Source organism: Gopherus evgoodei, chromosome 5 (genome assembly GCF_007399415.2).
Source record: "Gopherus evgoodei ecotype Sinaloan lineage chromosome 5, rGopEvg1_v1.p, whole genome shotgun sequence".
Taxonomy (NCBI): Eukaryota; Metazoa; Chordata; order Testudines; family Testudinidae; genus Gopherus; species Gopherus evgoodei.
The window spans coordinates 76,082,167-76,096,600 of record NC_044326.1 but is presented as its reverse complement, the minus strand read 5'-3'; the positions used below and the strand labels follow the sequence as shown (position 1 = coordinate 76,096,600).

Below are 14,434 nucleotides of genomic sequence, written 5' to 3'. Positions count from 1 at the left end.
CCTGGGGAGGGAGTGAAATTGATCCCAGGATACCATGCAGCAAGTAAAGTAAGCATTCATTTGGATTCTACTGTGGTTTTCCAATAAAGTGGTTAAAAATCCACCTGGTCTCTCAAATTTAACAGAATTACCTTAAGAGGGAAGAATAGGGAGTTAGCCATTAAACACAGGCCCTCTTCCAGGGCCTGGTTTGTAGAGGCAAATAGTTTAAAACTTTAGTGTTAAGCATCTTCTGCCAAACTCAACATGGTTACGTGACAACCATTACAATAATATTCAGAAGAGTTTTGGTAAAAAAGTTATAAACTTAAGTTAAGTTATGCTAGTGTTGTACTCATCATTCAAAGATTTCTTTGGTGCCTCAATAGTGTATATATAAACAAGTTTGTTTCATTTTGTTGTAGCTAGCTTAATATTGTTTGCTCTGGTTTGCATAGAGCTTTTTAAGCTTCAAGCCATGTAGTGTACTTGCACTGAAATACCCTATTCTGGATATAAGTCTTTGAAATGCCTCCAAATATCTTGCTATCAAATCATAACTAAAATAGAACATGTATATAAATATACTACATGGCTTGATGTTAAGAAAAGGTTCTGTAAAAAAGGATAAAGTATTGGGTGACTAGACAGGAAGTGGGGGGGGGGGAAGTAATAGGAGCCTATATAAGAAGAAGACCCAAAAATCGGGACTGTACCTATAAAAATTGGGACATCTGGTCACCCTACAAAAAAGTATCAAATGCAAAGTGCTTTGCTGTTGGCTAGAATTAAGTCAGTTCTCTTGTACTAAAGGATGCTGTAATGGCTTCTTCCTATACCCTGAATTAAGAAATTACCATAAAAAGAGTCAAGAAGAATAGACAGGAAGGTTTATAATTTAGTGGTCATTGCCAGAGCCCATTAGGTTCACTTAGACTCCCAGGAAAATGCATTCCAATTTATAGTTAAACTAATAATGAACAGCACTTGTTTGTATGATGAAGTCTCCTGTGAACTATTTTCAACTGCAAGCAGCAGTGTCCTCCATACTAAGTGATTACTGGATCGGTTTTTCCTTTGTAGTTCAGCACCAACACCATTATGCTAATAATTACATCCAAAAGAACTATATTTAAACATTAAAAGTTATGAAGTCAAGCACCTAGAATTAGCAAGTGCCAGATTTAAGGTTACCTGGTGCAACTTTAATTCAACTCCTTGTGCTTATGTAGTATTATTTCCCCTCCATCCCCTGAACAAAACCCCTGACAGTAATGTGCCAAGTTTTGAGTCCCTCCAGAGTATGGAAATACTACAGCTGGTCTGCCACACAATTAAAAAAAACAGTAATTCCTACAAATAAGCCATGGATAAGAAGAATCTTTCCCACATTCTTTCTTTGAGATGGCTGAACCATGTTTGCTGAAAATGTTCCAAAAGTTCAGAGGTAGGTATCTGAATTGGAAAATTTCAGCCCAAACAGCAAAAGTCTGGTAGTTATACAACAGAAAACAGGGTCTTTAACAGAGAACGTTGTGCAACCTTAACTATAATTGGTGCTAGTAGTGCCACCCAATGGCCTTTTTTCAGACATAAACAGTCAAGATTACATGCTGGCTGAAGTTTCATTCTTGTTGGCCTAGAGAAGAATTCTTTGGCAATCCAAAGGATTGTTTTTACTTACACACATTAGGAGGAGCACTTCACACTTAAATCCTAGAATTTGTGTTCTAATAAATTTAATAAATTTTATAAAGCTTGAAACAGGTGACTGAACATGCATATAGTCTTGTCCACATAGACCCAAATACATACTTTTATGGACTTCCAAGTACAATACTACATGTACCAGAGTGAGTTCTACTCTGAAGAATGACCTGGCACAGAAGGTGCCACATTTAAGAAGCTTCACTAGTTTGTATTCTTGTTAACCCTACAGAACCAGCACAGCCCTGAGAATGGAACTGCAGTCTCTTCATGTACATCAAGAGTTGTTTAATATAGTTACAGTTCCAGGCCTGTCAGTTACACCAGTACAAATCCACTTAAGCCAACAGGGCTGCACAAGTTATTGAGGGCAAAAGATGGTCTGTAGGACTTTTACTACTGGTTAATTATGAGAAGGAGCGAACAGCTCTTCTCAGATCCCAACTTGGATTGTCAGCCCTGCAAAGTTATTCTTAAGTAGACATCTAATCTAGAGAACAAGAAAGTGTGGAATTCTCGAATATCTCTGTCCTCCTTTTACAGAGCTTTTCACAGTAGTCCTGCTCTTTAAACAAATTTACTCAAGGGGTCAATAAGTCTCTTGCTCAGTACAGGTGGTCTTACGACAGAGCGGTGCAGAAATGTTCTCAGAATGTTTGAGACTGAGTCAAGAGGGCAGTTGAATCAATAAGGGTTGTGATCTCGTGTACACACACACACACGTGTTTTATACCCAGATAGGCAGACACTGTGATAAGGTAACAGCACTGAAAACTTTCCCTACATCCTGGGTTTCTGCTCTGCTCAGTTTTGTTAGGGAGGGGCCACACCTCAGTTTCTCCAGCAAGTGCATAGAAGTTTGAAATTGTTATCATCAAGGTTCAGAAGAGACTGACTAGCAGAATTGTTAGATCTTTCTGCTGGGTTCTCAGCACCCAGCCAACAGACTGTTTCCAAATTTAGTCACAGATTTGATCTACATGTGCAATCTAGCAAGGAGGAGGAGGAGGAGGAGGAGGAGTTCCCCCACAACCAGTACACTAATCTTTTAATACAGACATTTGAACTCCTTCCAGTTGCCAAAATATGTAGTAGTCAAAAGGGTACATGGGTCAGGGTGTTTGTCAGGTTAACATAAGCAGGCTGAATGACTGGTCTCTCCAAACAGGCTTATTCACAGTCTGTCTGCCCTCTGCCACCACACACAAAATATGCAATCTGTAGAATTTCCCTTAAAGTGGAAATATACTTCCCACCCTATACCAGCTGCCAGATACTCCTGACCCCAGCCTAAAAGAGAAATCCCTGACCTCAAGCTGCACATCAACTTCTTACATTCTAGCAAAGAGCACCCAATTCACTTCTCTCCCAGGTATCAACCCACCTCTTTCTCGGCAAGAGCTTCTTGGTTTATATAGAGACACATTTGAAATAACATCCAAGACAGCAGTATTTCTCTGCAAACTGCTTAAAAACAACTATGTTAGGAAATTAAGTGCAGTTAATTTAATAAGCACAGCCAGTTATGTTTAGCACATCATAGTAGAGATTCATATAAAATTTCACCAATAATGGTCATATGGTCCCAATGTATCTTTTAAGGCAATGACATACAAAAATACTTAATCATGAAAAGGGTATTTTATCAAGTTACCATTGCTGAGGGGGGACGACTATCTTTACAATTTCAGGTTTTTGTGTCTATAATACAGTAGCTGAAGTGCTACAGAAGTCCATTAAGGATTTTAATATCATCACCTTTCTACTTTTCCTTACAGCTTTAAGATCCCACACACCATTCTGTACAGAAATTGATGCTAAGTGTTTATTCAGTTACCCAGATAAACTAACTGAAGATAACAAAAGAGGTTACCTGAATCCAATCTCTGAGGTAATGTGACTGGGGTAAGCATACATCTTTTCTTCTTCAATTATATCAGGCCTTGGCCTTGCCTTGTTGAAATTGCTTATTTTCACTAAAATAAAAAGAGGTAGTTAATGCAGACAGTTTTTAATAGCATGGTCTGGCTCCTCAACTCAGAGTCCTACACAGGGTTAAAATCTGCCTCAAAAGATAGCAGTAAGGGAGATAACCAGGAAGCCCAACAAGAGGATCAGGTTACACATTAGGAATTGGCATTTCCTTTGGTCCTGCTGCTCAAAATTCCATAAGGTCATGCCTGAGAATTGTGGTGCTTGCACTAGCTGCAGAGTGCTGCTTGGGGCTCTCGCTTGTACTTAAGGCTGTTACCAGGCATCCTACTCCAAGAGCTGGGGAATGTTATATTTCCTGAAATGATAAGAGGCTCTTTGAAAGAGTACTTTTGAAAGGAAAAAAAAAAAAAAAAGATACAGGAAGATGACAAAACTTGCTTGCTCTCACCTGTCTGTACTGTCTTGTTCTTAACTGTGTACAAATCTGCCAAGTTTACAAAACAACTCTTTAGCGAGCAGGCTAGGAGCCACATTGTCTGTATCATTAGCGGTCATTTTCCTTTTCTATTTGCAGCATTCCAATCTCACGTACAACATGTATAGTTACAATAAACCAGTCCTAATAACGATATTAAATTTCAGAGAATCCCCATGAAAGTCCTGATATTTGTGTGGCGTTTCACTCTGTATTGTTAACATACATTATTTAAGGACTTACTAGCTGCTCAGATTGTGTCAGTTCCTGAAGAGTTATGATTGTGCGCCCCATGTGTGCATTTATAGGACACCACTTAGATGAGTCTCCATTATCATAGTCCATGCTGAATATGCTTTAAACTAAAGGCAGATTTTAGTCAGTTCTTGATGCACTTTACCCTTTTCATATTGGCCGTAACAATTATTAGAAGCTATCACTTTTAAACATAGGAAAGGGTAGTGTAGCTGGGGCCAGTATGCCCCAATCATATTTTAGAGGACCAGTTACAGGGATAACGTTAGCTCAATCTTCATGCCTAAAATCAATTCACACTCAGTTTGCTGACAAGACTGCCATTAATGGTGCCAGCTGGAAACATGTCCATAATCAATACTTAATATATTCAGAAATAGTTAGGTTACAAATTTGATCCAAGTGCAAGAATAGTCCCCCATAAGCATGTATAAATTGTACTAATTTTTCCATGGCAGTTTAAAAGACATTTTTAATACTATTCCCCAGCAGTTCTGCAATTCAAATACTGCAGTATCATGCAAATGCATGTGAAGCAGTGTAATCTCTACTAAGATACAGTTTCAAGTACAGAGACATCAAAATGACTTTAAACATTCAGCTTTAAAAACTAAGCTAATAATTATAACAGACCTTTCTGAAAATATTACCCCTTGAAAGTGAACTGAGCCCCAGTCTCCGATCCTTTCTAGGCTATCCAGGTTAGCGTGGACTCAGACCCTGGTTAAGCTAGAGACGTATCACATAGTATATCTGGTTAGAAGAGGGACATTTAAATAAGAGTTTGGATGACCTATTTTATGCAATAGTCCATTCTCTTCTATTCCAGCCTCTCTAGCAAGGAAAGGATGTTTATCTCTCACCCCTCAAAATTTTACTAGGCCACCTGCTATATAGAAGCAGGTTATCTGACTGATCATAGGAATAACTAAGGCTAAAGTGTCTCAGCAAGTTGTAAAGTCATCAAACCAGACTGTCCCTCAGTGGTCTGCTTCCACCTAAAACTTTATCTGAGAAGGGCCATTCAAGTGTGGGAATGAAGTTTACACCTATTGCAAGTTCACAGGCACTGAGAAAGGAAACATAAGTCCTTCAAATGGTCATCTTCATTATATTTAATTGGGGGAATAGAACAATATGGAATTGAGAGGGAAGTGTAGAATTTGTCATGCCTGTTAGATATACACTAGATATATAGAAGGCTTTGTTCTGATCCCCCACATATGCTCCAATCTTGCAAGGTGCCAAGCACCCTCAATCCTCTTTGAAATCAATGGGAGCTGGGAATGTGTAGATCTTAGTGTCATTACTCTGAGCAGAGGTAAACCATTAGGAAGACATATTGTTTACAGGCCAGACAGACACTTTAGTAGGGCTGCTGGTGGAGTAATGTTAGAGTAACTGAGATTATCTGGAGTAAGGCATTACCTAACTGTGAGGAAGGTTATCACAATCTGGATCTATGAAAATGAGTCAAGCTACTTTGGCACTTAACTATGTGGAAGAAATTGTCCTTTACCAGTCAAGAATGCTGTAGGGTTTATTAAAAGGCCACTTTGCTAGAATACTACAAGACCCTCAAGAGATTAGCCATGTCAGGCTAGGAAGTTATCACACCTATCATAGTATTATACAGACAAAACCAGCTTAAGGAGATACCAGGAATTTCCAACATGACTTGTCCATGAGATTAATCTTTTATTTGGCAGTAGCGCAGAGTTTAAAGAATTACATCTCTGCTGACAATAGAAACAAGTCATAAGGTGCCTCCCATTGCTGCCAAGAGCAGAGAAAATAGCCAATCATTTTAGTTAAATACAGATTTTAAAATTTCCTCTCACCCCTGCCAACTCAGGAGGATCAGATATCAAGTCTCACATATATGTCACTACGTTTTACGTCAGCTCTATATTGACAGTAAGTTGCTACCATTTCATTCAATGACCTAATTAAAGACTGAAAGTAGCATAAAACTGTAGACAAGTAAGTAGCTATTTTGGTTAGGGGGAGTGATTTTTCTGCCAGTGTAGTTGAAGTAGTACAGTTTGTGTGTTTAGACAAGGCCTTGGTGGACAGGTTCCTGCACTGCAACTAGTACTTATTAGTACCCTTCAAGATGAGTCATCAGTCAGCAGCTAAGGAATTAATGGGACTGGATACAAAACTGGTCCCACCCTCCAGAGGTGGTTCCTCCAGAAGAGGGAGGCACACTGACAGGGGAGAAGGAAAAGCTGGCATTCAGTGCCCATGATGTACCTGGTTTGTAGAAAGAGGATTTACAGTATCTTGTCAGTGTCACAGAGAAACAAGGAGTGCTTCATGTAGGGAAATTTGATTTGGCCTATGGTATTAGGCATTAAAATAGTATTACAGCCCAGCTTGTTCTGCTTGGACGTGAAATTACACCACAGTTGATTGTAGGCAGTCTACTCTTTTGTATACAAGGAAGTTTAAAGATTCATTGCAGGAAGACAAGTTGGTCTGGGATGCTGCAAGCCTCTGAACAGACATTCAACAGTTCAGCAAGAAGTATGTAGGGCAGAGTGTAACCAGAAGCTTTTAATGCCTGCATTTAGGAAGTGTTTTAAAAGAGGATTTAATATTGGTGTGATAAGGAAATAAACTTTCTGAATTTTGACTCCAGAGTAGTCTATTAAATGTTAGCCTGCTTTTATAGAGCTCTTTACATTACATTGTATCCCATAAATCAAGAATATCTCAATCCAAGAGATTCTCTGATATTGGAGATTACTATGCAGTGTATGATAGTCAATACTGATTCCATATCAATTGTCTCCCATGGCAGCAAGAGTGGCAGTGGGTCAACTAGGAATACAAAGCTACTCATTCCTTAACAAGCTTGTGCCGGAACATGTTTGACCAATAGCAAAAAATGGGATATCACGGACTTCAAGAACCTATGTAAAACTTGCTTTACATCTACTACTGCATACTGGATTTTAATGTTTGTGTTCATACAAATGCATCAATGCTTCACAGATTATTCAATATACTAATGAACTGTATAGCTAACAAATACAAGGAAACAGGACAATTATGACTCAGTGCTGTTTGTTTCTGTACTAGGGTTTTCTGGCTTCAGGGCTGTATTTTTTTTTAACAATAAGAACATGTTGACTTCTTCCCATCCCACCTTTTTCCAGACAGTTTTCATTCTTGAGCCATATAGTTAACTGAACTCCAGAGCATAAAAAAGACTAGAGACATTTATGCCTAGCCAGTATAGTTACTGTATGCTTGTCATAAACAGATAGCTAAGGATTAATGTCTCTTTCACCTGAAGCACCTGACCAGAGGACCAATCAGGAAACCGGATTTTTTTCAACTTTGGGTGGAGGGAATTTTGTGTCTGAGGTCTTTGTTTTCTGTCTGCCTGCTTTTCTCTGAGCTTTGGAGAAGTAGTTTCTGCTTTCTACTCTTCTGTTTCTAAGTGTAAGGACAAAGAGATCAGATAGTAAGTTATATGGTTTCTTTTCTTTGGTATTTGCATGAATAAAGTGCTGGAGTGCTTTAATTTGTATTCTTTTTGAATAAGGCTGTTTATTCAATATTCTTTTAAGCAATTGACCCTGTATTTTGTCACCTTAATACAGAGAGACCATTTGTATGTATTTTTCTTTCTTTTTATATAAAGCTTTCTTTTTGAGACCTGTTGGAGTTTTCTTTTCTGGGAAATTTCAGGGAAATTGAGTCTGTACTCACCAGGGAATTGGTGGGAGGAAGAAATCAGGGGGAGATCTGTGTGTGTTGGATTTGCTAGCCTGATTTTGCATTCCCTCTGGGTGAAGAGGAAAGTGCTTTTGTTTCCAGGATTGGAAACAGAGAGGGGGAGTCACTCTGTTTGGATTCACAGAGCTTGTGTCTGTGTATCTCTCCAGGAGCACCTGGAGGGGGGGAAGGGAAAAAGGATTATTTCCCCTTGTTGTGAGACTCAAGGGATTTGGGTCTTGGGGTCCCCAGGGAAAGTTTTTCAGGGGGACCAGAGTGCCCCAAAACACTCTAATTTTTTGGGTGGTGGCAGCAAGTACCAGGTCCAAGCTGGTAACTAAGCTTGGAGGTTTTCATGCTAACCCCCATATTTTGGACGCTAAGGTCCAAATCTGGGACTAGAGTTATGACAATGCTCCATTAAGAACTAATTAAGTTGAGCATTGAAAACGTGTGTAAACTCTTCAGGGCAGGGAATGTTTGGGATTGGTACAGTCCCCACTATGTTTTGAGGACAATTGCAAGACAATCCTTAACCAATGTTGTGGTACTATTTCAAGTGACAGTGCAAGTGTTTTGCTAGCTATACAAAAATCTACCAACTCATTCTGGCTCACACCTGTTAGAGAATAAGAAAGTTTACTTTCTGGTGCCAGAAGAGGTAGTATGTTTGAGATTGTTTATGATCTTTCAGCTGAGTTAATGTAATTTGTAAGTGAAAAGATTACTTTAGTTTAAAAACAAATAAGAAGGCTACATCAGGAATAGATTAAAGTATAACACTTCTGGAGGGGAGAAGAAAAGCTTACCAAAAGTAGTTTATCATAAAGAGAATTACCTAACCTGAGAGGCTTCAGAGTTCCTTAGGCCAGGTCTACACCTGAAGCTATAGTGATAGGTATAATTTTGCCACCAAACCCTCCTAGTGTAGACACAGTTTATACTAGCTTATGCTTGTTTGCTGTACTAGCAAAAATATTTGTATGCTTGTAGAAACTGCATTTCCATAGTAGGATTTGCTGATATACATCTGTTGTAAGAAAATTATGCCTCCAGCCTATGTTACTATACTGGCAAAAGTTTCTAATGTAAGCCTGTCCTCAAACTGACTTAAAATGTTCATCAACACTGCTTTCATCTTAGAGCCACATACTTTAACAGACATCTGTGTACTAGAAAGAATGCCAGGCAAATGTTTGTTTTGGAGGGGGAAATTCAAGCATTTGAGAAAAATGCTCCAAGTTCTGCAATAAGAAACTAAACATCCTGCCAGAGAGCCTTAATACTTGCACTCAGGTGGTATTTCTGACAGCAGAGCACTAAGACAGAAACTGAGGGTCTATCCCACCATTTAGTTTATGCCTTTTCATTGCTGTAACCCATCCCAAATTAGTTTTACTTCAGGAGTTTGGCATTTAACAGAATTTGTGCATGAAGTTACTATCTGTGGTTCCATATCAATTCAAGTCTCTCCTGCTCCCCCTACCCAAAATGCCCTCTTTTGCTTTTCCAATTTTGCAGTGTATCTTAAACTGACATCAATTAGATGGGATTACAGAGACTCCTTGTCTTTTAAAAGGGGTGTGAAGCTCAGTTTCAATGAATGTGTGTGTTAAGGCATATGAAGATTTAGAGAATGAAGCTCGGCTTCCAACACTAGTATGGAGACCAGCTTTTTCTTGGTTGTTTATCTAGTTAGAATAGGACAACAGATCAACGCTGAGAAAGAAATACCTAATTCTTTGCTCTTTGAACAGCAGTGTGTGCAAGGGAAGCAATGGAGTACTTTGTTTAGAATGTAACGTTTGCAGTAAGAAACCCTTAGGTCTATCGAGCAGTTTGAAGAAGTTTGAGGAATATGACAGTTCAGAAGACAGTTAGGAAAAAACAAGTGCTATTGTAGAAAGCCCAAAAAAATCGAGAGAGTGGAGGCAACCACCCTCAGAACAGCATACAAGCAATCTGGCCATCTAAATTTGAGTTTTATTGTGATGGTTTAATAGAGTGAGCCAAGACAGAAACAAACAAAAACATGGCCCTGGAAGATTAGACCAAACCCATCAGGCCAGTAATGCTATGTAGTATTCTACATTAAATGTTATGTTGTACTAGCTATTAGTGTTATAGTCAACGTGGGCTAGAGATACATATTGCTTCATATAATTAAGAAGGGACTCCAAGAGTCTGAGTGTCACTTTACAACTACTATCCTTCAAGAAATACCACAGGAGATATGATTGGGGGAAGAGGTAGAGAAGAGGAACTGGAAGGACACTGCAAGTTTGAAGATGGATATATGCCATATACCAGCTTAAACATAAGTTCCACATGCCAAAGGAAAGTGGTTTTGACTAGACAAGAAAAATATTACTTCTCTTCCAGTCACAGTATAACCCCCCCCCCCATCTGTGTTTGACAAAATGGTCATGAAAGCACACTAGCAAACTGTGTTAGACAATTACTTGTATTTTAACTACTGCAGTTTCACCATATCACTAGCTTCATGGGAAAGTGCTTTACACTCCAACAACCAGCCTAGTTTTAGTTTAGCAACATTTAGAGTTCAAGCCATGACAATGACTTTCCAGTTTGTTTTAAACAAGAACATCTGATTGTCTGCAATGGCACAGATACTGAGAAGCCAGTTTTACAATCATAGCTGCAAACAAGTCTCCTAGTGCCAAAAATTATTGTACTATGTTAAGAGAACAGAGAAAATAGAGTTTAGTGCCTATTGTAAGGCAGTCACGCAACAAGGCAACAATTACAGTTTTTACCTGTGTAAATGACTATGCATGTCAAAGAACAAATCAGCTCCAGACACAAGACTCCAAGGATAAGGTAGAGATACTTCTTACTGTAGTTAGGAAAGGAATGCTGAGCTGACAGTATGAGAAGCAAGGCTGCATTTCCTTAAGAGAAAAAAAACAAAACAAAACAGACATGACATTTACGTGTTTTAGTCTAGCTAAACCAAAAATGGCTCAAAAATTCCCTTCTCCAATATCTACATCCCAGTGGACCCTTGTTTGTTAGGCTAGATAGATTATAGCTATGGAATGGAAAAACATAACTGACGTGTGATTCAAGTTGCATAAAAGTAAGAAAGCTATTCATAATTACAGTTATTTCTGAAACTGTTAAGTTAGAAGTCCTACTGGACCAGACTGCTTCATTCTATAGTTCTTGAAGCCTTCAGGCGATTGCACAAAATTCAGTGACAGCCAAGATATACAATAAATCAGTAATGTTGTTATTGTTTGACATGAATGTTAAGCCTATTGTTTAATATTTGACCTTTCAGTATATCAATCTCATTCTACATATCCAATATAGAACTCCAATTATGGGTCTGTCTTGTACTACAAACACATCATCATTTCAGTTTAACTTTAAGAGGAGTTGCAAATTTGAGAGAATTTAGTTCTTAAGTTATGTGCACATTTCTAAAAACCACACACGCAGATCAGAAGTTTTACATACATAAATGTGTACAGTTCTACTCACTCAGCTGTACAGCCCATTATCGAAATATGATTTTTACTTGAGTGATGCTTGAAGTTATTTCCCAAATCTAGTATATCAAAGCACTAGCTTCATTTAATTCAAATCTTTCTTACTTATATAAAGTGCAATAGCTCCAACAGGAGAAATTGTGAGACCCACCCCAAAATATCCAGTAGCCTAGTAGTTAGGCTACTCACCTAGGATGAGGGATACCAAGATCCAATCCCTGTTCCAAAACCAGGCAGAAGAGACATTTGAATTCCCATTCTCCTCCCATGTGTCATCATTTCCATCCCCAACACTTCTTGTGTCAGATATAAAATAGAAACTAAGTTATTCAGAGTAGGAACCATATCCTTCTTTTGTGCTGTAGACTTTTTACAACATTCTAGAGAACATAAGACATCTTTCAGCTGTGAGGTAGGTGTAGAACTCATTTACTACACCTCTATCCCGATAGAACGCCGTCCTCGTGAGCCAAAAAAAAAAGTCTCACTCCATTATAGATGAAATCGCGTTATATCGAACTTGCTTTGATCCGCCGGAGTGCGCAGCTCCGCCCCCCCAGAGCATTGCTTTACCGCATTATATCCGAATTCATGTTATATCAGGTCACATTATATCGGGGTACTTTAAAGCAGAGCACGAACAGTATACTATGTTGGATGACTGAACTGTCAAGGCCAAATTGCCACTTTATGACATGTGGCATTACATTTAATTTCCACCATCACTTCTCAGTAGTGTTTGAGGGAACTTGACCTTCACCCCCAACAAGGAAGTTTGGCTTAGGTGTTTACATACTCGGAATTTTAACCATTACATATACTAGAAGCCTTAAGCTTGCCAAAGGAACATAGTTAAACATAAGGAAATTAGTACATCAAACTGCAAGACCACACACGTTATCAAGTTAACTGAGAGAAGTTTCCATTTCAGCTATTTGAAGCATATTATGTACTCAGCTTAGGTTTTATTCTCCACAATCAGTGCCTTCCTATAAAAAGGACCCATATACAAACAAGAGCCATGACCATTTGATTTTAGGCAAGAATTAAGTTCAGTTTCTGGAAAAAGCTGGACAGCTGCTGCTATCCTTCTATGCTTGTCGCCACTAAGAAAAAAGTAAAACTAAAGAATGTACAGAGTTAAAATGCTGCCAAGAATCTTCTTCACCCCAGGGAAAGTAGGGATGAAGTAGCATTCATAACATGAATCCTGCTGCAAATTAAGGAGTTTTTTTTGCTTGAAACTTCAGCAACATGCAATCTACATCTGGGCTACACTAAAAAAAAAAAAAAAAAAAAAAAAAAAAAAAAAAAAAAAAAAAAAAAAGAGCCATCAGATCAACCTTACTGTATCACTCAGGGCTGTGAAAAATCATCATGCCTTGACTGCCACAGTTATGTCAACCTAACCCCAGTGTATACATGGCTAGATCGATGGAAGAGTTCTTCCATCAACCTAATTCCCACCTCGGTGGAAGGGGTTTCCTTCATTATCTCTAATACAGGAAGCATCTATGCTACAGCAGCACACCAGCAGTAGTGCTATAGCTGAGCCGCTACGGTGTACATATGACTTAAGACATATTAGAAGTTGGGGCATGTGGAAAATGGCAAAGGGGGATGAGACCTCTTCAGACTTTCTTCCATTTTGCAGTTATGGAATGCACCCCTTGGAAACACTCTCCACATGCATATGATCTCTCCATACATTCAAATGGAAAAGTCTGTGCTGTTTCATAATGATACAGAGTAGACCACATTGTTCCCCAGCCCAGCCCAGCCCTTTTTGTAAAGTGGGGCATACTACATGACTGCTTTTCTCCAACCTGAACACCCTTTGCTCTTCAGTTCTGGAGTTTGACTGCAGAGTCAAGATCAGAAGCCTGCACACTGACTAAGTAGTGCAGACTCTTAATATATGAAGCCTACAATGGCTTCAGAAAGTAAAGTCAGACAAGAGCATTCCTGGGGTCCCATGGATGCATGCAAGTCACCATTTTAACAGCCAACAGTCCATCAGAAACAGGTTAAAATTACTAGCAGCCAAATGCAGCGCATGTTTGCTCTAAGGACATTATGGCTACCACATTTAGTTGATGGGACAAGACATCCAGTCTCTGGCTATTATTTCTGAATTTATTTCAACTCAGGTGCATTCTGGCCTGCTGCTCTAGTGATAAAAAAAACAAGAGTAGGGAGGTTTGTATTTAACAATTAAGCACAGCACTCAAACAAACTAGTGTGCCACACCTTAAAAATTATGAGTGCATAAAGCATAGATGAAGTAGTTCAGTTCACAATATTTGTTGATACAGAATCCATAAAAGAAAAATTCAAATCGGTTTATCTCACCTGTAGAATGTATAAGGAGTGGCAGCCTTTTAAGATGTCTTGTTGATCGGTAGATCAGGAGGTATCCTCTGCATCTGACTTTACCATGATGATGCTGAACATATCGTTCAAAGACAACATGCAGAATCCACAGAATTACCTTCGCAATGATTATGACACTTTGCACCTTAAGTGGGTTGGTGTAGTTTCCAGGGCATTCATCCTCATTTGGGTTTACATAAGAACAATATATACCTGCTAAAAATACTAAGACAACAAAAGCAACCTGTGAAAGGGAAAAAGAAAGACCTTAAGGTTAATAGTTAGAATATAAACAATATTACCAAAATTTGACTACTATGCCTTATTTTCTGGACTGGTTCAAATGAAAGGGGGGGAAAAAAAATCCCTAGAATCCCTAATACAGTCTTCTAGAAGATACTTCATCCTTGTACAATAAGTACATCATGCTCCTTCTTCCTGAATACAGAACTGAAATATCTGTTCT

At 38.7% G+C, this 14,434-nt stretch overlaps 1 protein-coding gene across 2 annotated transcripts in view; it reads right to left on the bottom strand.

Moving 5' to 3' along the window:
• Positions 1-14,434, bottom strand: part of TMEM192 (transmembrane protein 192) — a 40,632-nt gene that overhangs the window by 14,486 nt on the left and 11,712 nt on the right. For both annotated transcript variants that reach the window (XM_030563258.1, XM_030563257.1), the window contains exons 3-5: positions 13,948-14,212; positions 10,858-10,992; positions 3,560-3,662 (exon numbers count right to left, since the gene is read on the bottom strand). In XM_030563258.1, coding sequence (XP_030419118.1) covers positions 3,560-3,662; positions 10,858-10,992; positions 13,948-14,212 — 503 coding nt within the window. The remainder of the gene's footprint in view (positions 1-3,559; positions 3,663-10,857; positions 10,993-13,947; positions 14,213-14,434) is intronic.